General features: G+C 44.5%; 1 protein-coding gene across 1 annotated transcript in view; it reads right to left on the reverse strand.

The window, feature by feature from the left end:
- The window catches only part of LOC124556441 (heart- and neural crest derivatives-expressed protein 1-like), a 79791-nt gene extending 67890 nt beyond the window's left edge, over positions 1–11901 (reverse strand). The window contains exon 1 of the mRNA XM_047130391.1: positions 11755–11901. Within this exon, the coding sequence (XP_046986347.1) occupies positions 11755–11901 (147 nt within the window). The remainder of the gene's footprint in view (positions 1–11754) is intronic.
- Between the last annotated feature and the right edge of the window lie 6738 nt (positions 11902–18639).

The following is an 18639-nucleotide window of genomic DNA, read 5'->3' on the forward strand; positions in this document are numbered from 1 at the left end:
ATTCAAGCTTTTGACAAGTGGTCACATTAATGCGACTAGGCAGTGCGCACTTGAACGTTGTTTGTTTGTGAGGAAATCGTGTTATGCCTCGTGTAACAAAGAGAACGTTTAGCAGCACGTGTCGGTATTCCTCGCCGGGCGAGACTGCGGTTTGTCGAGTTACGCTGCTCGCGTTGGTCGGGGTGCCACGACTGTCTTGTAAATATCAAAACGATTGGTCCAGGAGTATCATTCTCTACACGATGCAGTATCTCAACGGCACTACGCAGCACCCAAGAGGACGGAAGTTTTGTTCGCTCTGCCGTGCAGGATCGTACAGCAACGCCACTTACCACGAGTCAGCATTACGATTGTTTGTCACGAGACAAGTATCCACAGGGACAGTCCGACGGTGTCTGGACTGACAATCGCGATGACTACTATTGCAGCTTCCTTTGACGCGGCAGCAGGCAGCAGAGACAGGCGCACTGGCAGTGATCCGCACAGCGACAGCACGTCGTCTTTCAGACGAGTCCTGGCATCACGAAGGACGTTTCCGTCTGGAGGTTCTGAGGAGAACAAACGTTGACTTCATTCGTCGTCGTCGTACGGGCGTGATAGTATGGCGTGCCGTTGAGTACACAAGACGATCACCCCTGGTTCGGATGGTTGGTAATTTCAGCAGGAAGCCATATGCTTCTGATAAGTTAATGCCAGTGGCAATGCCTATCTTCGTGGTCTCCGTGACGTCAATTTTGAACACGATAACGCATGTTTCCCGTGCTCTCATGACCTACCTCCATTCAGAGGGCGTCCAACTTCTGCCAGGTAAGCACGTTCTCAGAACTCTACCCGCTGGAAACGTCTGACAATATGTTGCCGAGAGACTGGCACGCCTCAACTCTGGTATAGAACTGAAGCAGTATGGAATGACGTACCCCTACCTCTCATCCAAGCTCATGTCGTATCGATGCCCCAGTGAGATTAGTATTACTGTTGTTTCCAGAAGTGGGCGTACTGTGTACTTTTGTATTTTGTGTGTTTTGCATTCTGTATACTCCAAAATCTGCAGATTTATTCTAGCATTCTTCCTGTTATACTGCAAACACACAATAATCCGAATTTCAAAACTGCGTATCCTTCCCGGTGCTGTAATTTTAATGGCCAGCAGTGTACCTTGTAATTGTTAATTCTTCTTCTTGCGTACGTATTTTTTCAGTAGCGTCTCCATGTTCGCATATGACTCCGACAAAACAATTGTGCAGCCATAGACTCAGACTTCGGTTCCAATCGAGTCACCTGCCTCACATCTCGTCGTACCGCTGCAGAGAAGCAGTACCACTTTCTAAATTCTGTAGTGTTTCGAGACAAGGTGGCTAAACACCACAGCTGAACTAAGTATTCGTACATATATCCCTTTCACCTGTTGCCAAATCAGTGAAAAGCTTCTCACCAAAAGCATGTCATAACGGTGTCCCGCAGCATCGAAATGTGCTGATGTTTCGATAGTGTGACTAGACGAGCAGGTAGATTTGAGCATACGGTAAAAGCATCTACCTTTACAGCTGAAAACACAGCAACACTGGAGGGACTCAGTTACGATAAAGAATTCTCGGAGGGCAGGATTACGGTATGATCAGACTCAACAAGACTATTGTAGCACCATACTAACAAAAACGGAAGTATTTATTGTTTATAACTATCCCAGAAAACTCACAGAACGTTTCAAGCCAAAATAAAACCGTCATGTTGTGGATGAAACTCACAGTGGACTTAAGGTCAATGAAGAAGTCAGTGCTTGGACTAAGAAAGCAGTGTACTCTGGATCAATGATGTACAAGAAACTACCACCGTAAAACTTCCACTGCACCATCAAACCCAAAGAATAAATCAGTGAAATGACGGCTAAACCTATTACAAGAAAGTACGAGAAGAGATTATGCAGCATTTGTCCCTATTTTGCCACATTCTGGGTATGATAAAAGAAACTGCAACAGTATTTCCAAATGACAACATCGAGCCTTAGATATAATCACGGGAGATTCAGCCCGTATACCGACTCAATACGGTTCCATTTCCCTACTATGACTGAGACACCGAAGAAGCCCTGAAAGATGTTTATTTTGACTGTCTCCTACGATACCATAAGACCAAGAAATTACTGCAGAATATGGTGCCTTCGGGAAACGAACGACTAACAAATGTGGCAACCTTATTAGCGACAAGCGATATAACCACACGTAGATACATAAACAACTTCTTGTTAAAGTGTCCAACAAAGGCATAGGCAATACTTCAGATTCGTAAATCGCCAGGTGATTAGCGCGTACCAGAATATTAGTGCTGAACTATGACGCTTTAAGTAATAATAGTTTTATTTGTTGAGCTGCTCATTGTTAAATAAGGGCCGATCAAAAAATTTCCTCTCGAAGCTCGTACTGTTCAGTATCAGTACGCCAATTGGGGGAAATGGCCGTGAGCATTGAGACAATTGTCCCATAGACGTACCAGGCAGATGATACCCGCACGGTAAAACTCTGTGCTCTGCTGCAGTGAAGATGTCCGTAACTGCCTGCTGCACATCGTCGTCCGACAGGAATCGTCAACTCTTCGAGGCCTTTTCTAAGGACCGAAGGAGTGAATGAGGACTGTACACAGCAGAGCGGATGCTCCAGTGTGTCCCTCGTGTAACTTCTGCTTTACGACTTTTGAGATAATGGGGACGTGCGTTATCATGAAGCATCAGCACATCTTGTCCCGCACCGTTCCACAACCCTGGTTTCCGACAGACATGCTGGCTCATACACTGTCTTCAGTTTCCTATGGATGTCTAACGGTGTTTGTCCTTCGGCATACAGGAAAAGCGTAACTAAGTTCACGTTGATCCTTCTCGGATGCATTTCGTAATAACGTCACCATAGTTGATGTTTCCGCATTTATCGAACTCAGGTCGGAAAGACACGAATGCCACGCTAATCCCTTACCTGCACGTTGGTGCTTGTATACCCGCAACGGAGTCTCGCTACGCTGCAGCAGCGCCCTCAAACGGAAACTTTTTGCCGCCCCTTCTACTATATGCCTTCAGAGGCACACTAACATAAACTACCTGACAAAAAAATTGAAAGACTCAGAACGGGAGAATGAAACTATACATATTGAGACGGCATCTGACGTAATTTCAGTGATTACAAAATACAATTTACAGTATGAGTCCATTTATCAGTACGGCGTTGAACCCACTCTCGCCTCGATCCATAAACTAATTCGGTTGGCAAGAGTGTCGTAAAGCTATTCTACCCTTTCCTAAGGCAAGCTAGGACACAACTGTTGTAACAGGCCCTTGATATTTTGGATACTGGTACTGGAACAGCGTTCATGTCAGAGCTGGTCTCAGTCATGTTCTGTTGGGGACAGATGTGGGATCAGATGGCCAGAGGAGTACTTCAGCATCACACTGACTATTTATAGAGACATGTGCCATGTGTGGGCGGGCATTGTCCTGTTGAAAAATAGCACCGCGGTATTGTCTGGTGGGAGGACGCAGGATGTCTGTGACGAGCCGTTGTGTCGTCGAGAGTTCCCAGCCGAGACCCGACGTGATACTCAGAGGCTGGCCAGAAGTAACACCGCTGTGCCTCTCCGTATCATTGTGACAACGGGATCTCTTCCCAGGTCGGCGCCACGGGCACTCAGGGCAGAGCACAACCGCGATTCATTGCTGAGCACGATACGACGCCGTTCATTACCAGTTCATGTTTCCCACTCCAAACTGTCGTCTTAACGGCAGTTACGCATGGGGCGGTAATTCCCTAGTCCGGCTGCTACCATTCTCCGACCAATGTTGCTCTGTGACACAGAATGATGCAGGACGTTTTCTGATGGCAAACGCTGATGTGAATGGGTTACGATGTACTTGGTACTACATCTTCATACATATTCCCCAAATCACCTCATGGTGCATTGCAGAGGGTACCTTGTGCGACTATTATTCATTTCTCCTTTTGTTCCACTCACAAAGGGAACGAGGGAAAATGACTGCCTAAAAGCTCTAATTTTTCTTATCTTCACGATCCTCTACGTTGGTAGCAGTAGAATCGTTCAGTCGTGCTCAGCTGCCGGTTCTCTAAATGTACGCAGTGGTGTCTTGCCGAAGGAGCATCATCTTCTTTTCAGGGATTCCCATTTGAGATCACGAAGCAGCTCCTTAATATTTAAGCGCTCATCTAACCTACCGGTAACAAGTATAGCTGCCAACATCTGAATTACTTTGATGTCTTCCTTTAATCCGACCTGGTGGAGATCGCAAACACGCGAACAGTACTCAATAACGGGTCACACTAATAATAAAAAAATAACAATAAAAATAATAAAAAACTGATTAAATTAATCCTTTTTGTGAGGCAAAATCGTTATTGGATGATTTCCACTCACAAGAGAATCATATACTCAATGGATCACAGACTTTCCTCCTCTTTCGCACCGTTTGTTGTAAGAAATGGTGCTGTAGTACGATACGCTTCTCAGTCGTTTTCGAGAAATCGAGTTCAATGATTTAGGCCCCTATAGAATACTAAGACACTAATTTTGTGACTTGTGGGTTCTCAGCTACAACGAAATTTTTAAGTGCCAACGTGGTTCAGAACTGACTGAATTTGTAATCTTTATTTGTGTTGCTGCCGAAACAGCCGAAATTACAGTAACTTAAATTAAAGTTGAAAATTCAGCTAGTTGTGGAACCAGGATCTCATTTAGAGCGCCTGTCGTCGGGCAGCGGCGTTAGTGCAACAGTCTAATGCCGAACACTAGAGATCTGCCTGTACTGCGTTCGAACACTTGTGTGGCTGCAAACGAATCGTGCTTCTTCGGAAAGGGACAATAACAATAATAATGATAATCGTTGTGGTTGATTCACGGTGATAGGAAGGTGCAGGGCACACACACAACGCGGACCACAGTCTGCTTCCATCTTACGAACGAAAACACAATTCCGTGCACAAATTAAGGACGAAAGTGACTTTCACACGATGTGTCGCTACAGCATTGCTCGATGCAACTTGATTCGTACATAGGAATAACTGCTAAAGTGTGTTACAAAAGGTAATTGAAAGAAATATGCAACGAGACAGTCGGAAATGACACTTTTTATTCGAAGGCAATAATTACACTGAAATCACCGCGATTCCTGGTGGTCCCCAGAACACTGCGAACGGCGGTACACGGTTTTTAAGAGGGTGTGTGATCACCACGGTACATGTGGACATGCTCCAATACATGTCCTTATCGCATTCCACACGTGCTCGCTGGGATTTAAGTCGGGGGAAGTAGAAGGCCAGCCCATTCCCTCAATATCTTTTCGTTCCCAGAGGTCCTCCACCTGCGCCGTTCGATGCGGTCGCAGATTGTCGTTCACAAAAGTTAGGTCAGGGCCTAAAGCATCCCTGAAGAGAAGGAAAAGAGTGCAGCGTCAAAGATGTGGATGTCAGTACGGCCCTGCAACAGTATGCCTCCCACACCACAACACACGAACCATCAAAACGATCATGTTCGCCTATGTTCCTGCGTGCATTACTACCCTCATACGACGAGAGGTGAGAACAAGTAATGCACCGAGGAACACTGTCGAACGTGGTCGTTTCGGTGGTCCAGTTATTTTGGTGTAGGGAGGCATAACGCTGCATGGGCGCAGCCACCCCAGAATCCCCGAACACAGTACAGTCACCAGTAACCCGACTGTGACACTGTATTCCTTCCCCAAGTGCGTCTTTTCACGGGTGCATTAGACCCTCACTTCATTTTTATGAATGAGAATGCGCGTCCGCATCGATCAGCGCAGGTGGAGGAGGATATTCGGCGAATGGACTGGCCTGGCCGTAGCCGTAGGGAGACGTCCACATGCAGCAACGACCATCCGCCAGTTACCCACCATCCTGGTGGAGGCGTAGAACACTCCACCCCAAGAACTCCCTGTGGCCAGCGTGGGATGCGCTGCCATCTCTGGTTACCACACACCCCATCGTCTACCGTCTTTTGTAATATCCAGGGGGGCCATCATGAGTTCCGATGTTTTCAGGGCAATTGTTATCTTTCCGTAAATGCGTCATTTCTGTTCGACAGATTGCGTATTTCCTTCACATACCTTCTGTACTATACTGTAGGAGTTCTTTGTACGCATGGTCCAACTTTCGTCTAGCTATGTGACTTGACAGCGACACATCATGTGAAAGTTACTTCCGCCCTTAAATTTGCACGCTATGGTAGTTGCAATGTGGACATCCTTCTGCCAAATCCGGATATAAGCAGACGCAAGTCTCCGCTCAACAGTATGTATAGACGTTTAGTTCGACAGTGTCAACACTGTGCCTGAAGGTAGGATCACGATTTACAGTCGTCCCCAGAAGAGTCCAACTGAACATTGTACTAGTTACGTTAGCTATTGCTCATTGGATTCAGGACTAGGCCAGTGTTAAGAAGTAGATCAGTGCAAATGAACACTGTTGTGCACTGACACAGATCCCCTTCACACTCACGATACGGATGTATAATTTCTTTTACTAAGCTGTTTAATTGTCGCCAATCGGCGTTTCCGCAATTTTTACAGTAATTTGCCTAAACGTATTTTTCCTTGTGGAAAGGCTTCGTGCAAGCGATCCACCTCAGTAAGAGCAACTACTTCTCTTCTTGCCACATTTATGTTGGATGCCAGTTGTATTTGGTGTATAAAACAGTAGTCTTGTTGTATGAGATGTTTTACTTCCCTGAAGATTCCCACTCTGCGGGTCTATGCAACAAAAAGTATATCCATTCTAATCTAAAGCAGTCACACGCGAATGGCAGTAAATTCATACCAGGCTAAACCTGCTTTCAATAATGTACACTCTAGTTGCGATATACACTTGATAATATCGATAAACAAATATTCATTTCATCAAGACTCTTTATTATACAGCACCACGAATGTACCAAAATGACTATCATTATTGTTCCGTTCCGAAGGAAAATGATTCGTTGTAGAGATGCAAGTGTTTGGTGGAAGATTAGGAAAAAACAGTTGAGAGCAGTACGCGTCCAGTTTTGAGGGGGGGGGGGAGGGGGGGGGGGGCTCTTCTAGCATATGCCAAAGACGTTTGCCAACACCAATCACATAATTACCTAATTAGGCCTATAAGACAAAGTTAATCAGCATATTAGCTTTGGATATTAAGTACTTGTCGCTGGCAATGTGGAGGAGGCGGAGGAAATTAATGCTTACCGTGTCGTCGACAACGATGTCATTAGAGAGGGGGTGCAAGCTCGGACTAGGAAATGATGGAAAAGGAAAGCGTCCGTGCCCTTTCCAAGAAACCATCCCAGCATTTGCCTTAAGCAATTTATCGAAATGACGGAAAACCTAAATCAGGATGGCCGGACGCGGGTTTGTTTCAAATGGCTCTGAGCACTATGGGACTTAACATCTATGGTCATCAGTCCCCTAGAACTTAGAACTACTTAAACCTAACTAACCTAAGGACATGACACACATCCATGTCCGAGGCAGGATTGGAACCCGCGACGGTAGCGGTGGCGCGGTTCCGGACTGCAGCGCCTCTAACGGGCCGGCTACGCGGGTTTGAACCGTCGTCCTTCCTAAGGCGAGTAACCGCTGCGGTACTCTGCAATGTGCTTCACATCAAAGATATTTCTTGAGTTGTTGATTTCATAGCGTATAGTTAGTTACATGTTCCATAGTTCATTTCAACGATTCTTTTATCGAAATGATGTGGAACGAGTCAGTTTACAGGATATGTATACATGTTTACTCTTAACCTTAATTAACATATTATCATTTTATTGTTAATCGTGCAACTACACTTAAAAACAAGGTTTTTTCTGCCTGCCAGTTTTTAGGTAGAAATTCGTCAATAGAGTAGGAGGAGTTGTCCAGGAGAAATAATTTTAAATTAGATTTAAAACTTGCTTCGCTACCTGTCAGACATTTTATATTACTTGGAAAATGATCAACAAATTTTATTGTTGCGTATTGAACTCCTCTATGAACTACTGACACCTTTAACAACGGGCAATAAGGCATTTTCCCCTCTAGTGTTGTAGGTATGTACATCATCGTTCTTCTCAAATTGTGATGGATCTTTACGACGAATTTCACTAGCGAAATTATATAACTTCGTTTCAAAATTGTAGCTTATTATCTTTGTTAACGAAGTTTCTAACAAAGAATGTATTTCAGCACTAAATATTTATGAAAGTATTGGTGAAATTTTCGACAAACGTTGTATTTTTTAGTTCGGTCTGTCCGTTGTAAGCAATGTTAGGATGTTTAGTCAAATATGTGAAAATTTCTATTTCTTCCAGAAAACTGCTTACTGTCCATCCTACATATATTTTCTCGCAGCTATGTCTTATAGACACGAGAATGGGTGAATTTAGAAAAATGTTGTAGGAAACAGCTAAATCGTAATCGTACTGAGTTGTGTGTTATGAAGCTTTTTCTCAGGTCGGTTTTTTGAACCGCAAGTCTCATTTTACCTGGCAATTTTCTCTGGTATTATATGACCGTGAGTAGAGCTTTTTGGTTATCGTGTCGTTTTTGTTAGGGTAATGCTTTAACATACCAAGTCCGCAGCTCGTGGTCGTGCGGTAGCGTTCTCGCTTCCCACGCCCGGGTTCGATTCCCGGCGGGGTCAGGGATTTTCTCTGCCTCGTGATGACTGGGTGTTGTGTGATGTCCTTAGGTTAGTTAGGTTTAAGTAGTTCTAAGTTCTAGGGGACTGATGACCATAGATGTTAAGTCCCATAGTGCTCAGAGCCATTTGAACCATTTTTTTTAACATACCATAAATTTGTACAGCATTCGCCCAAAAAATTGAATTCTACGTGTGCTAAGTAACTGATTTAATAACTATAATAGCGACAAACTCTCACACTTTGACATCTTCCTAAACTACAAAGTATAAAATAGTAACGTGCACTCACCACTTGCAAAATTTCACTAACAGGGGCACATTACCAATTGTCAATAATCGATCTTGATGAAACTCGGCGCGCGTGTACAGAGGGCAAAACAGTGAAATTCACAGTTTTTGTTTGAACACAGTTTCACTTTTAAGGGGTAAAACATACCCAGAACGGTAATTTGGCATTTTAGGTTTAGAGGGATATCATCGAAATGATGATATATAAAAATGTTTTCCACATAAAAATTGGTATTTAATTAATTTTCTTGAAAACTATAATCAGCTTTTATAATAATTTGAAATTTTGCAAGATATTCCATCACCATTAAATAATTTTAGAAAATGAAAACTTTTGTTACAAAATAAATTAAAGCAGCTCTCAAGCCTCATTACACCGCTTTGTAATAAAGTTGGTTTCTGAAGTACTTTTTCGGAAATTGAGCTGTACACAATGTGCTACCGGAGTATTTTCAACATAGCTAATTAAAATTTCTAAACATTCATTACTCTTATAATTATTTATTTTAGTTGTATTTGGTTTGTGTTTTAAATTGTTATTTTGTTTTGCGTTCGTTTTTTTAGTTTATCGTTTCACATGCATGTATTTTCTTAATTTAAAATAATAAGTACTTCGTTGTTAGGATAGAAAATAATTACAATAATGATGATCTGTAAGGATATACTTAAAATATAATGTTCTTTAGACCATGCACATAAAAAAACGAAATTTCTTCATGTAATATACACGACAGAGAAAACAATATAAAATAAAATTCAGCAGGATTTCAAATTATCAAAGGTGATCCTCTAAACATCATGATTTGTGTCAGTCTTACTTTAGTACAGTGTTAAGTCTTGGCGAAGGGAACTGATTATGTACTAGTGACTTCAACTTGATTGGATTGTTCGTCAAATGGAGACTGACATCATAATCATTTAACATGACTAGATCTGAAAATCTTCTCACAAAAATCTTGCAACATCGAAAGCCGTATGTGTTCCAACGCTCTACCTGTACCATCAAGCCCTTTGGGATCAACAGATGTTTCTTGTCCTCGGGTATGACGCTCAAAACGGTTTTTCCTCACACGGACCATCCGCCTTTTCATAGTTTTAAAAGAAATTAATGGTGAGTTTGGACCGACAATCTGGGAATCGCTTTTTGACGCCCTAAATATCCTTGGCAGCATCGGGATCTGGTAGACAAACACCTGACCAGGTCAAGAGATATGTGAAAGCTGTTTTTTTTCCAGTGAGTGAGAATTGTCTGTATTATTATTAGATTCTTGCGGTGGTCAATGTGAAAGAACCGTTTAGAGCATCGTATCTGAGGACAAGGAACTCGTTCGTCTGGTAATCCCAAAAACCTCGACGGGACAGGTACAGCCAAAGGACGAATACAGCTTTTGATGTTAGAAGAACTTTGTGGGAAGACTTTCAGATCTAGTTCTGCTGAATACTGTAATTATGATTTCAATCTCCACTTCAGAAATAATATAATTAAGCTTTAGTCATAATAATGACTTATTATTTTTAATTAACCAAATACACGTATGTAAACAGTAAGCTAAAAAAATATAAATGTAAAACGTAAAATAGTAATTCAAAACATCAGAAAAATACAACTTAACTAAAAAATTAGTATTGCAATGAATGTTTAGATATTTTAATTAGGTATGTTTAAAATATTCCTACAGCACTTTGTGTACAGATTATTTTCCAAAAATGGTACTTCAGAAACCAGCTTTATTACACAGGGGTTCATGTGGCTTGAAAGCTTCTTTAATTTATATTGTAACACAAGTTTTCACTTTCCAAAATTAATTAATGGTGGTGGGGCATTTTGCATTAATTACATATCAACTTACATGTAAAATCATTTTTTTATGGATCATCGTTTCGAAGATATTCCCTCTAAACCTAAATTGCAAAATTACCTTTCGGTGTGTGTTCTACTCCTTAAAATGAAACTGGGCACAAAGAAGAAAATAGGTATTGCACTGTTTTGCTTTCTCTACACACCCGCGAAGTTTCATTAAGATCGTTTATTTACATTTCGAAATATTCCCTTCTAAACTCAAGGGTGGTGAACACAGGGGTGCAGCCTATAGCCAAGTGAGCATGTGAGATGCTGTTTCCTTCAGTCGTTTTCGCCTACATTTGGGAAAGTCAGTGATTCTCGTGTGGACTCACGAAACGTATCGGGTTTGCTGGTTGTGTCCGCCTGTGATCGTGCGCCTTTTTCACTTAGACTGGTCTCTGCAGACGGTCAGGCCACAACCCTATACACGTGAGCAGGCTCTCAGCCAAACAACTGGACAATAACCTACGCTAAACAATGCTTGTCATTTTCTAGTATCTTTGGCACTTTCTAGACTCCTAGCTTCCACGTTGTTTTATTCTCCGACAGTTGATGGGGGAAATTTGGAAATTGATACATTACGGGAAAATATAAAGGCCATTAGTAAAATTTAGGGTCAAGGGGCTCACCCTCTCGTGCCTACGGGGAGACCTGTAACCTACAGGATGACACTGCTGCTCGCCGACGCCCTCCCGTGTGGTGTTCGACACGCTCGTATAAATTTGACCCTCGATTTCTAGAGTACAATAGAGAAGCTGTCGTATTAAAGCAGCATTAGTAACATCTAAGTACGTATTAAAATCGGTGATACGTTGGCTGAGTCTCCCCTACGTCTAAAGAGGAAGAAGTGCAACTTACTCACCGCGATCTGAGCGTTGCCGGTGGCCGCAGCTATTTCCCAGAGAGGCTGTTCGGAGCTGGCGGCGAGGCCGTGTACGAATCCTGACATCTCATTCGTCCCACGTGGCCGCAGTCGCAGACGGCAGCTACATGGCGAGTGCCGCCGCTGCCTGGCCCGGCGTCGCACCGCCCCTCCGTGGCGCCGGCGCCTCGGCCGGCCAACCGCGACCCGCCGTCCCGACAGGCCACGCCCCCTCCGCCCGCCGACATTGATCCTCCAGTGCCGACACAATCTGCACCGCTTTATGTGACAACTCTCCTCTAATTGCGTGCGTGCTCTGCAAACCAGTGTGCACTACGTGCAGATGGTGCTTCTCTACGTACCAAATATTACGGTTCCTTTCCGTTGCTTCGTGGATGAAGTACTGGAAGAATTACAGTACAAATTCCTCTGTGCACAATGCGAAATCAAATAATAAGGCGTACAATAGTTCTAATAGACGTACCATATTACCCTATACAGGCTGTGCCAAAAGTCGCGAAGGCGATAGACCTGTGAATAACTATTCGGGTTATCATTAGTTTCCATTGATATTTCACAGAATTAAAGGGTGGGAGATAGAAAACACGCGTCGAATATAGTCTCGTGTAGCTTCCGCCATTAAAGTGGGGCAAGATTGCGCACTTAAGGTTTAAATAGCGATATACTGAAGGAAACGTCACAAATTACAGTTATATTTTAACTGGTATTTCATCTGAATTTTGCCTGTTATATGACAGAGTCCGAAAGTCGTAGAAACAATTTAAACTGTAATTCGCAACTGTAATACCCCGACCGTGGGGTAAGAGTGCGTTTCTAGTGGGGTAAATTTGCGCATTATTCTCAAATGAGAAAAACATATGTGTCATTTAGTTCTTCGTCTTTTATTTAATTTATAGCGTACATAAACGTAATATACCTTGTTTCTCGGCATATAATAGTTACTGTTGATACAATATTTGACCTAATGAACAAATCTGGGCCTGTCATCAAAAACATGCAAAAATATTCCTGTCGGACGAAAATCTTTTTAACAGAGATCACAAATGAAGTGTCCAGAACCTTCATAACAAGAGCAGGATTCATGCCACCACTCCTCGCACTTGAGACAATGAATCCAGTCTTCTGTTGGTGGATTATTGTATTTTTCAGTGCAACCTGGACAGTGAAAAGTTTGTGAATTTTCCCTACACGTATTTAAGTTTTGCTTTGCTTTCTTTTTGTTTGCTTGGTAAGAATCAAACAGTTTCCTCCTTGGTTTCTTTATTTCTTGTTCTGTTGATTGGGATTCCAGTTGCTTCTTGAATTGGGTCTCAGATACTATTTCTGACTCCTTTCCTTTCTTCTGTCTTTTTTGGCAATCTTTTCTTCTCGGCAAAGGAATTATTTCTTTTGGGGAAACGTAGGTATTTGGTCCTGGTTGTGGTTCATTTGTAGATGTCTCTGAACTTTGGCTATGGAGAGATCCAGTTTCAACTGTGGATGCATCATTAAATTTGTCACTTTGGTCTGTAACAGTCGAAGGCAGAAAATATTCCTCGGTGAATATGTGACTATCGATTGGATAAATGCCACATGTCTCGAACGCCTTTGTTGCCTTCGTTCATTGTGGCCGTCCTTCGATAAGCGTTTCCAAACAATTCAGCGATACATTCTTGCGTAATTACATATCCAGGGTGGTTAATGAGCCACTGGTCGCATTCCTGAGAATAAAAGTCCTTCAGTGGCTTGAAACAGCAGCGATCCAGTGGCTGCATTTTGTGGCTGCTGTGTGGAGGAATGGTAAGCACGTGAATGTTATGATCTCTGCAGTAAAGAACGGCGTTCAGACTCAAAGGTGGCGAGTGATTGTTCAAAATTAACAAGACTGGATTATCTTCTGTTGGCTGTGTATGTTTTTTCAGAAAGGTTGTAGCCATGTGAGATACAAATCTGAGTTGATGTATCCAGTGTCCGAACACATCATTAGTGACCCAGGAGGGGCACCGTTCTTAAAACTCTCCTTCATCCTTTTCCGAGGAAATATTATTCCTGGAGGGATGTAACTCCCCCCAGCTCCCATACAACATACAACCGTTATCAGCTGACCTCTTTCTGCAGGTGCTATTTTGCCTATGTGCTTCTTGCCGCATGTTGCAATCACTTTCGGAACTTTGTTAGGAACAGTTGTAATTCCTGACTCATCCATGTTATATATGCGATGAGGTTCAAATTTATATCTCTCCATCAGCGACGAAAGATTATCAAAGAAGGTGCTCGTTTGCTGCTTGGTGAACCCCATCACACGTCCGAGACTAGTTTTCTGTGGGATCCGAGAGCTAAGATTTCGTCTCTGCAGGAAATCATAAGCCTAGACCTTTTCGGCCATCTTAGTGTTTTTGTCAAATTTTGTTGTTATGTTATTCCTCTCATAGTAGTCATGAACTAATCTCCTGAAATCTTTCCAAATATCTGCAGTGTTCCGCGAGTTCCAATTCATGTTCATCATTGAAAGTTCTTCCGAATCTTCCCAGTTTGTTTACCCCAAAACCCTGAAAAAAGTGGGGGTGCGAGTATTAATTTTAAGCTTATCCCTACGTAGGCAAAAGTTTCCAAAATAAAAAATATAGAGATAAAAGTATACTTGCAAGGGCCTCGTACCTCTTTAAGGCTATTTCTGAGGGCAGCTTCACTTATTCCAAGCTCCCTCGCTATTTGTCGTTTAGACTTGCCATTTTTCAAGCCCTCTTTTGCAGCTTCCAGCATTTCTGGAGTGCATGGTTTCCGTTCGATTTTCCTTTTGTAGACGCTAAAATATAAAAAAGGATTTTTAAGGGACTACTGTCGATGTATAATATCCACGTCAACGTTAATAAATATTTCTAGGTCTATGAAAAAGCTGATAATTATAACGCGTGGGATAAGAATACGCACCGCGCAGTTTTGCCCCACCTGCAACGCGTAAACTTTCCCCGCACTACGACACTGCAGCTTTTGACTGCACATGGAAACCCTTTGTAGGAATATAGATGTGTTAATATACCACAAGGCTGACAATGCATCGTAGTACACAATGGAATAAAGTTAACATTGATAATCCCATTATTGCCTGAGTTATAGCTTATTTCCGGAACATGAAATATTATATGAAAATAACGTAAAACAGTTCTTACCGCATTGCGCAGCCGTTAACACCAGGACAACAATCGAACTACGGCAATAAAGGGTCAGCCACAGAGGCTATTTCGTGCCCTGCAGAGTAGCCAACTGCTGCGTTACTAAAACTGAGATACAAGCCTTGCGCAGTCTTACCCGCCGCGCAATCTTACCCCACTCTACTCTACTGGTCCTGTGTAGTACGTGATTCGTGGCAGGGGTCAACACTTCCGGTCCAAGTACCCGCATTTCTGCACAAATATTGACTTTCAGCTTCTGCATCGTTTGTCGTCTCCTCACATACTCTGTTTCATGTAGACATCCTAAATACACTCCTGGAAATTGAAATAAGAACACCGTGAATTTATTGTCCCAGGAAGGGGAAATTTTATTGACACATTCCTGGGGTCAGATACATCACATGATCACACTGACAGAACCACAGGCACATAGACACAGGCAACAGAGCATGCACAATGTAGGCACTAGTACAGTGTATATCCACCTTTCGCAGCAATGCAGGCTGCTATTCTCCCATGGAGACGATCGTAGAGATGCTGGATGTAGTCCTGTGGAACGGCTTGCCATGCCATTTCCACCTGGCGCCTCAGTTGGACCAGCGCTCGTGCTGGACGTGCAGACCGCGTGAGACGACGCATCATCCAGTCCCAAACATGCTCAATGGGGGACAGATCCGGAGATCTTGCTGGCCAGGGTAGTTGACTTACACCTTCTAGAGCACGTTGGGTGGCACGGGATACATGCGGACGTGCATTGTCCTGTTGGAACAGCAAGTTCCCTTGCCGGTCTAGGAATGGTAGAACGATGGGTTCGATGACGGTTTGGATGTACCGTGCACTATTCAGTGTCCCCTCGACGATCACCAGTGGTGTACAGCCAGTGTAGGAGATCGCTCCCCACACCATGATGAAGGGTGTTGGCCCTGTGTGCCTCGGTCGTATGCAGTCCTGATTGTGGCGCTCACCTGCACGGCGCCAAACACGCATACGACCATCATTGGCACCAATGCAGAAGCGACTCTCATCGCTGAAGACGACACGTCTCCATTCGTCCCTCCATTCACGCCTGTCGCGACACCACTGGAGGCGGGCTGCACGATGTTGGGGCGTGAGCGGAAGACGGCCTAACGGTGTGCGGTACCGTAGCCCAGCTTCATGGAGACGGTTGCGAATGGTCCTCGCCGATACCCCAGGAGCAACAGTGTCCCTAATTTGCTGGGAAGTGGCGGTGCGGTCCCCTACGGCACTGCGTAGGATCCTACGGTCTTGGCGTGCATCCATGCGTCGCTGCGGTCCGGTCCCAGGTCGACGGGCACGTGCACCTTCCGCCAACCACTGGCGACAACATCGATGTACTGTGGAGACCTCACGCCCCACGTGTTGATCAATTCGGCGGTACGTCCACCCGGCCTCCCGCATGCCCACTATATGCCCTCGCTCAAAGTCCGTCAACTGCACATACGGTTCACGTCCACGCTGTCGCGGCATGCTACCAGTGTTAAAGACTGCGATGGAGCTCCGTATGCCACGGCAAACTGGCTGACACTGATGGCGGCGGTGCACAAATGCTGCGCAGCTAGCGCCATTCGACGGCCAACACCGCGGTTCGTGGTGTGTTCGCTGTGCCGTGCGTGTGATGATTGCTTGTACAGCCCTCTCGCAGTGACCGGAGCAAGTATGGTGGGTCTGACACACCGGTGTCAATGTGTTCTTTTTTCCATTTCCAGGAGTGTACAATGAGGTGACAAAAGTCATGGGATACTTCCTAGTATTGTGTAGGATGGTTCAAATGGCTCTGAGCGCTATGGGACTAAACTTCTGAGGTCATCAGTCCCCTAGAACTTAGAACTACTTAATCCTAACTAACCTAAAGACATCACACACATCCATACCCGAGGCAGGATTCGAACCTGCGACCGTAGCGGTCGCGCGGTTCCAGACTGTAGCGCCTAGAACCGCTCGGCCACACTGGCCGGCTATCGTGTAGGACTTCCTTTTGCAAGACGCAGTGCAGCACTCGACGTGACACGGACTCAATAGGTCGTTGGACGTCCCCTGCAGAAATATTGAGCCATGCTGCATCTATAGCCGTTCGTAATTGCGTTAAATGTTTTCGGAGCATAATTTCGTGCACGATCTGATCTCTCGATTATGTCCCATAAATGTTCGGTAGGATTCGTGTCGGGCAATCGGGATGGCCAAACCATTCGTTCGAATTGTACAGAATGTTTTATAAACCAATCGCGAATAATTGTAGCCCCGTGACATGGAGCTTTGACATCCATAAAAATTCCATAGTTGTTTGCGAATTTGGAGTCCTCGAATAGCTGCCAATGGTCTCCGAGTAGCCGAACATCCAGAGGATCCAGTGTAAACACAGCCCTCAGTGTTCTGGAGCCGTTACCAGCTTGCACAGTGCTTTTTTTACAACTTGGGTCCATAGCTTCGGGGGGTGTGCGCCACGGTCGTACCCTACCATCAGCCCTGACCAACTCGTCTGACCTGGCCACGGTTTTCCAGTCGTCTAGATACAGAGAGGCGTAGCAGGCGATGTCGTGATGTTAGCAAAGGCACTCGTGTACGTCGTCTGCTGCCACAGCCCATTAACGCCATATTTCGCCGCACTGCCCTAACGGATACGTTCATCGTACGTCTCACATTGATTTCTGCGGTTATTTCACGCAGTGTTGTTTGTCTGTTAGTACTGACGACGCTACGCAAACACTGCTGCTCTCGGTCGTCGAGTGAAGGCCGTCGGCCACTGCATTGTCCGTGGTGAGAGGTAATACCCGAAATATGGTATTCTCGACACGCTATTGACATTGTGGATCGCGGAATATCGAATTCTTAACGATTTTCGAAATAGAAAGCTCCAACTACCATTCCGCTTTCAAATACTGTTATTTCTCTTCGTACGGCCATAATCACTTCGAAAACCTTTTCTCGTGAATCACCGAGCGAGGTGGCGCAGTGGATAGCACACTGGAGTCGCATTCGGGAGGACGACGGTTCAATCCCGTCCCCGGCCATCCTGATTTAGGTTTTCCGTGGTTTCCCTAAATCGCTTCAGGCAAATGCCGGGATAGTTCCTTTGAAAGGGCACGGCCGATTTCCTTCCCCATCCTTCCCTCACCCGAGCTTGCGCTCCGTCTCTAATGACCTCGTTGTCGACGGGAAGTTAAACGCTAATCTCCTCCTCCTCCTCCTCCTCGTGAATCACTTGATTACAAATGACAGTTCCGCCAATACACTGCCAATCTTGTGTACGCGATACTAATGCCATCCGTATTTGTGCCTAGTGCATACGACGACTTTCGTCACTTCACTGTAAAACAAAGTAGGGGAGTGAGGTGCCCGCATCTCGTGGTCGTGCGGTAGCGTTCTCGCTTCCCACGCCCGGGTTCCCGGGTTCGATTCCCGGCGGGGTCAGGGATTTTCTCTGCCTCGTGATGGCTGGGTGTTGTGTGATGTCCTTAGGTTAGTTAGGTTTAAGTAGTTCTAAGTTCTAAGGGACTGATGACCATAGATGTTAAGTCCCATAGTGCTCAGAGCCATTTGAACCATTTTTTTGGAGTGAGGTCATGTGAACTGTCCCTCAATATGATGCGATGCTGCCTCGCATCTTCCTTCCAAGAGCTTTGTGCCTTAAGATGCTTTTACAGAGACTATATTTTACTGCAGTGTATGGCTGAAATAGTGTTACCATCAACACAGATACAGTGTGGATGCAATATTGTGATATAGTAGGGTAATATTTATGATGTTACGGGCTGTTGCTGGTAATTACCGACGTATTGTCGAGGTGTTATCGGT

The sequence above is a fragment of the Schistocerca americana genome, chromosome X, assembly GCF_021461395.2.
Source record: "Schistocerca americana isolate TAMUIC-IGC-003095 chromosome X, iqSchAmer2.1, whole genome shotgun sequence".
NCBI lineage: Eukaryota > Metazoa > Arthropoda > Insecta > Orthoptera > Acrididae > Schistocerca > Schistocerca americana.